Source organism: Geotrypetes seraphini, chromosome 7, assembly GCF_902459505.1.
Source record: "Geotrypetes seraphini chromosome 7, aGeoSer1.1, whole genome shotgun sequence".
In the NCBI taxonomy this organism is placed as follows: domain Eukaryota; kingdom Metazoa; phylum Chordata; class Amphibia; order Gymnophiona; family Dermophiidae; genus Geotrypetes; species Geotrypetes seraphini.
In genome coordinates this window covers 88,780,211-88,786,493 of record NC_047090.1, presented here as the reverse complement: position 1 = coordinate 88,786,493, position 6,283 = coordinate 88,780,211, and the positions used below count along the sequence as shown (strand labels likewise).

At 41.3% G+C, this 6,283-nt stretch overlaps 1 protein-coding gene across 2 annotated transcripts in view; it reads right to left on the bottom strand.

The window, feature by feature from the left end:
- Positions 1–2,456: 2,456 nt before the first annotated feature.
- EGLN3 (egl-9 family hypoxia inducible factor 3) overlaps positions 2,457–6,283 on the bottom strand; it is a 57,289-nt gene continuing 53,462 nt past the window's right edge. For both annotated transcript variants that reach the window (XM_033950874.1, XM_033950872.1), the window contains exons 4-5: positions 5,187–5,260; positions 2,457–3,391 (exon numbers count right to left, since the gene is read on the bottom strand). In XM_033950874.1, the coding sequence (XP_033806765.1) occupies positions 3,351–3,391; positions 5,187–5,260 (115 nt within the window). In that variant the 3' untranslated portion in view covers positions 2,457–3,350. The remainder of the gene's footprint in view (positions 3,392–5,186; positions 5,261–6,283) is intronic.

The following is a 6,283-nucleotide window of genomic DNA, read 5'->3' as shown; positions in this document are numbered from 1 at the left end:
TTTTTCAGTGCATTAAGCCCCATGTTAGGGCTTAATGCACTGATTTTTGACTTTGCTATTTTTTAAACCTATTTGGGGCAGGAGTAAAAGGAGAGGGTATTTGCTTTTAGAGGTCTTCGTTCTTTCTTTTTTGGCTCCCCAACTTTTCAAAGGGAGGAAAACAAAAATAAAAGGGGTGGGGGTGGAAGTGGAGTGCATCAAACTGTAGCTGTCTCTGTGGACACCGGTGACCTAAATGTGGTTGTCCATGCACCTGGAATTTCAGGAGATAGAAAATAAATTCTAGACATGAAAAGCTCCATATTCATGTGCTAAACCTACTGAATCATTCAAGCCTCTTTGAATAAATTGACTTAAACATTAAGTTAACTTCCGTTTTAACATTTTAATAGGAATACATTTCCTAAAATGATCTGTAAAACTATTTACATGAAGCTGTAGCTTTTGTTTAAATAACCTGTGCGCAGCACAGTTCTCTCGTGCCTCTCAAAACATCTCACAATCATAGTCTCGATGGAACATACCCAACGAGTTTGATTAAACCAGTCATTCCTAAGTCATAGTCATCTTCTTGTAATTTGTGTTGTACGTTTCATATGTCACAGCAAAATTTATTTTAACATGAAAGGGTAGGCCATTTGGTCTTTCTTTCTAATGCATTCACAACGGCGCAGGCATTAGATGACATAAATCATGCAAAATAACATCAGACTTTTTTTTTGGGGGGGGGGAATTACTCATATCATCAATAACACAGAATTCTGAATTCAAAGGACAGAGTTTTAGCCAATGGTGAGGGAAATCACAAGTCTCATAGAGGTCCAGAGAGAAAACTGGTATCAAAATTACCAGCCATTTCAGTTCATTGAAGGCACTGCAGGGCTCAAGGTGCTGTCCATGTCATGTGACACATATCAATATCAATAGATGTATTTTTTATTACTAATTTGTGCTATTTTAGTACAGGTCCCCTTTTATGCAGTGAGAACCAGTTACTAATAAATGGGCTTAACAGTAAAATAATACATAATTTCCCCTCTAAGTTGGCCATTAGGCTCATTCTTTAACTCCTCATCCATATAATGGTGGGACAAAAGAAATCAAACCCTGGAATGTGCTTTCTGCAACATATCATTTCTTGAACTGTTATGAAATACATGACTTGTGCTGTACCTAAAGCAATTAAGGAACAGAGGAAGAAATCCATTTGAATGAAGAGGAACTGGAGCCCACAAGCAGTTTTATTGTACTTTTTTCCCCCTTTCCATGTATAATCTGTACGGTTTGTCCCTAGTTTGAAGATATTTGTGTTTTAAACTGTTGTACCCCTTTTTTTATTAATATTGTACTTTTGCCTAGAATTTTGATAGGCGTGTAATCAAATTTTAAATAAACTATGGTGTAGCGAGGGTGAGAGGCACCTGGGGCAGTGGCGCACCTCTCTCGCCACCCCCCCACACACACACACGCTCCTTCCCTGCCCCCTCCTGCCGCGTATGCACCGCTTCCCTTCCCCCATACTTCTGTAACATTCCTGGCTCGAGTAGCAAACCCTCAAGCGAGTAGAAACCCTCAAACAAGTAGCAACACTCAAGCCAGCATTGGCGCAAGTCCAGGAAGTGACATCAGAGGAAGAGCCGATGCTGGCGCAGCAGCAGGTTGGGGGTTACTGCTTGCAGCAGGAACATTACAGAGGTTGGGAGAAGGGAAGCGGGCAAGGAGCGAGGGAGGGGGGAGAAGAGGACGGGTGCCTGAACCCTCACCAAGACGGTATTCTGGGCAGACTACCCCTCCCCCGGCCCCCTCTTACTATGCCACTGCTCACAAGGGCATCTTCCCTGGCACTTGGATTAAAATACCGGCAGCCAACAGATTTGCTTTGATACTTGTCAGTAAACCAGTAGTGGACAACCTGTTGGTTCCCAACCTCTTGTTATTCAGTAAACAAATTTAGCAAGGAAATGACCCTCAAGAAGCCATATGGAAGGCTCTTCTCACTTAAAAATGTAAACACAAGATTCACTCATCTTTCTGCTGAGCATCACCTAGAACACTGGTTCCCAACCCTGTCCTGGAGAACCACCCAGGCCAATCGGGTTTTCAGGCTAGCCCTAGTGAATATGCATGGAGCAGATCTGCATGCCTGTCACTTCCATTATATGCAAATCTCTCTCATGCATATTCATTAGGGCTAGCCTGAAAACCCAATTGGCCTGGTGGTCCTCCAGGACAGGGTTGGGAATCACTGACCTTGAAGATTAGTTATCTTTCCTCCAGGCAAAGAACTAGTGGAAGCACCAGAAGGCACACCTATTGCACTCAACGGTAAGTGATGTGTGTGCAATGAAATGACAAGGGAGAGAAAGACATGACACCAGAAAGCTAGATTGGTGCTGGGGAGGTTATAATAACATGTGCTCTTTGTCTCAATTTCAGTGGAATAAACCCAGTACATGGCTTTTCTTTTGGTGCAATAGCACCACCTTCCAAACCTACTGAGGAAGTATGAAACCATTTAATTCAATTGTATTGTAGTAAAAAAAAAAAATAATAAAGAAAAGAACAGGAATATATCCCTTTAAGATATAGGTTAGTTTTAACTGTACTGGATTGGGTTAGTTTTGCTTCAGAGGTTGACCAGATGGAAGTCCATGTTTAACATAATAATTTAGTTTGATTTCTAAATGTTATAACTCGCTTTCCAGTACGCTCTGGAATTTATAGTTTCATTGTCTCAGAGGAACATAAGACTACAAATTCCAGAAGCCTTGGGGGGGTATTTAGAAACAGGAAAAAGAGTGAGAGCATAAAAGGAAAATGGAAGCCACACAGCAGATTTCCAGAACCCGGTTTTAGAAACCGAATGTAATTCGTTAAGTGACCTTGGTAGTTTTTACTGGTTCGTGCACTAAATCACAGACTTGCACTTCTGAAACCTGGTACCTCCCATTTCCCCGACAACCTTCCTGTAGTGTGCCTCACCTTATGCTTCTCATTAGCAACTAGAAAACATACATAAAGTGCGAACAAAGACTCAGTCCTTTTGATTTCTCTTCTCTTCAAAGCACTGCTGTCTTCTGTACCTGCAGTACTAGAAGACAATTCACAGCCACCAGACTCTTCGGCAAGAGGCAAAGTACTGGATTATGGTGGAGGCTTCTACGGACAGAAAAGTATTTTTGAAGACCAATGAGGGTACCGTCAAGGATGCACATGAAATTATGGGGTAGGGATAGTGAGTGCTTGTTCACATGGGAAAGAAGATCTTGAACCTCCACTGAACCACTGGATAGTCTTTGGATATCATCTCTTGAGGATGAGATCATGAATCACTTTTTCAATGGTGCCAGTCATTCAGCCTCACTGGGAGGAGCTTCTTTCTTCTTGGCTGCTAGAATGACAAGGGAAACAACACAGACTGTTACCATTAAACTAATTTAAAGTAATATTTTGTCTCTGCATTATAAATCAGGAAATTTACTCTCTTAGGAGACCTGAGATTTTATATTAACCTGTGGCAAACATAAAAAAACAAAAGGCTTGTGGAGAATTGATGTCCAAGATGAAGGCTTTATTAAGACAAATAAATAATCAACATAAAAACATCTAGGGCCTGAACCACTAGAAACATGTGGATCGTGTTTCGACACAATTGTCTTCTTCAGGGGTCCCTATTGGTCCTATAAAGAGACTTGTGGATTAATTGCAAGTTAATCCCAAATAGATTAAAGTAGTCCAATGAAAAAATATCATCTATAACTTGTCCACTAATCCTTATTTCTATGTATCCAAATGCCAAAAATCCAGCTACACTATACTACACATAGTTTTCAGATGGGTGTTCACATGGGCAGTGTAAGCATTTATAAGCATAATTTATAGAGTACTGTAAGTTATGTGCATATCTCCAGAGTCTAGGTGTATGCACATTTACACCAGCTCTAGGCAGTGGTGTAGCAAGGGAAGTTGATGCCCAGAGTGGAGGAGCCTGGCATCACCACCACGTGCATCCCCCAGCTGTGCTGTTTTCCGGACCCCCATACCTAATCTGTGCTGGCAATGAGCAGGTTGGAATACCTGCTCCTCGTGCTAGCTAAACCTTCCTTCTAATCTCACTTCCTGATGCCGTGAACAGGAAGTGACATCAGAGTGAGAGACAAGGCCAGCACGAGCAGCACATAGGACAGCCTGTTCATGGCTGGTAAAGATTTAAAAAGGTTGCTGGGGGTTGCCCTTCAGAGATAGGTCCAATTCCATCCCATCTCATCCCATTGCCAGGGGGATGGGGAAGAGGAGAACCAATGGTGCCCAGGACAGTCCACCCCCACCATCCCCCCTTGCTATGCCACTGGCTCTAGGACTGGCAGAAGTGCTTGTATTTAACTGCATACACATATACAGTGTGTGTGTGTGTGTGTGTGTGTGTGTGTGTGTGTGTATATATATATATATATGTGTGTGTGGAGCTGGGTATACTAGAAACTGTAAAGTAGGCTCCTATTTCCCTTTATAGAATAGATGTTTAAATCTAGGTGCCATTTTTATTTTCTTTAAAAATTGTAGTTCACCCTCCTTTCCTTTTGTACTGGTAATTATTTGTACGTATACACTGTATATTTATTTGTATAAAGTCATTTTATTGTTTGTTTACTAATTTTAAATTGTCATACGCATTGAAGTATTCAACATTGTGTGTACAACAAATTTTTAATAAACTTGAAACTTGAATTAACCTTCATATGTCTCTGACAATGACCTGGGGGGTAGCTGGTAAGCTATTCATTAATCCAGTGTTTCCCAAGCCCTCTCCAGCCAGGTTTTCAGGGTTACCACAATGAAGAAGACGACATTTATTTTTGCATATGCTTGGGGATTGATATTTAGTATCACTTATCTGGGCAGGAGTATTTCTTAGGCCAAAAGGGATCTGGATCCTCCATGACAACCAGTCCTTACCTCAAAAGGCCTAAGAATAAAGTTATTATTATTATTATTATTATCCTTGAGGAAGAGGGAACAAGGGACCCATTAGGAGGCAAAAAGGTCAAACAGGCCAGACTGGAGCTATAAGGATCATGAGAGGCCAGGGTGGAAACACATACAGTCCATTCTCGTTATTTGTAGTTATACGGTTTGAACTTTGAAGGACAATAGCTGACTTATTCAGGAGAGATTTGTGATCTTACCATTTAAATTTCTGAATTTTTGTTTGGCTTCTGCTCTTTCTTCTGCATCAAAATACCACACTGTCATAGCATACCTATTAAAAATAAAATACAGCACATTAGAAATTCCTTCTGATATGGCCAGGAAGATCTGCTTTAATTTTTTTTTTTTTTTTAATGCTCTCTCAGGACAAGCAGATTAAAACAAGAAAATGATAGACATTTCAGCAAACTTTCAATGTTTGCCAATGTGAGGAGGGGGATTTCTGTGTTCACTGATTCTTTCAAAGTGCAAAAAATTCAGCAAACAGGCCTCTGATGTCATAGCATCAGGGAAACTGTCTGTACATTACATAGACACCTCCCGTTCCAAGAGCAAAGAGCTACTATTGGCTGTTTTGAAAGATTCAGAGGGGTTTTTTTTGTTTATTTTATTTTCAAATCCCTGTCCCTCTGGCACACTGCTATAGCAACCAGTGGGCTCTAAAGCAAAATTAAGGTTACCATATTTCCTTGTTAAAAAGAGAACACTGGCTCCACCCTCTTCCGCCCCTAGCCTCGCTCTGCTCTCAGCCCCCCTCCCACAAAACTTTGTGTCTCCTCTCGGGGCCACATCTGGAGGGCCTCAGCGCTTGCAAGGATGTTGACGTTATGAAGCCATGTACTAACGTGTGATGACATCATGTTGATGTCCGCACATGTGTAGAGGCCCTCCAGATGCAATCCCAAGTTCAGAGCTTTCAAAAACCTAAAGTGCTGGATTTTGGAAATCCCTTCCAGGCACCCGGACAGTCCTCTAAAAAGAGGACATGTCTGGATTTTCTTGGATATCTGGTAATCCTAAGAAAAATATACCAAAATTAAGATAAGCTCTTTGGGATAGGTCCCCCTTTTACCAGTTTATTCAGGGTTCTGGGACATTGATCCTCAGGGTTATATGTATAGAGGAAGCAAGCTATTTAGAGAAATTCTCTGCCAGCTCCCACAAATCTATTAACCAGAGAGAGACAAGCTGCTTCTTCTTTCCCCTTCTCACTACAACTGCTTTCTATCTTTTCTCTACACTGCTCTCAGGCTGAAAAAAAACCCCTCTGAATCTTTCAAAACAGCCAATAGTA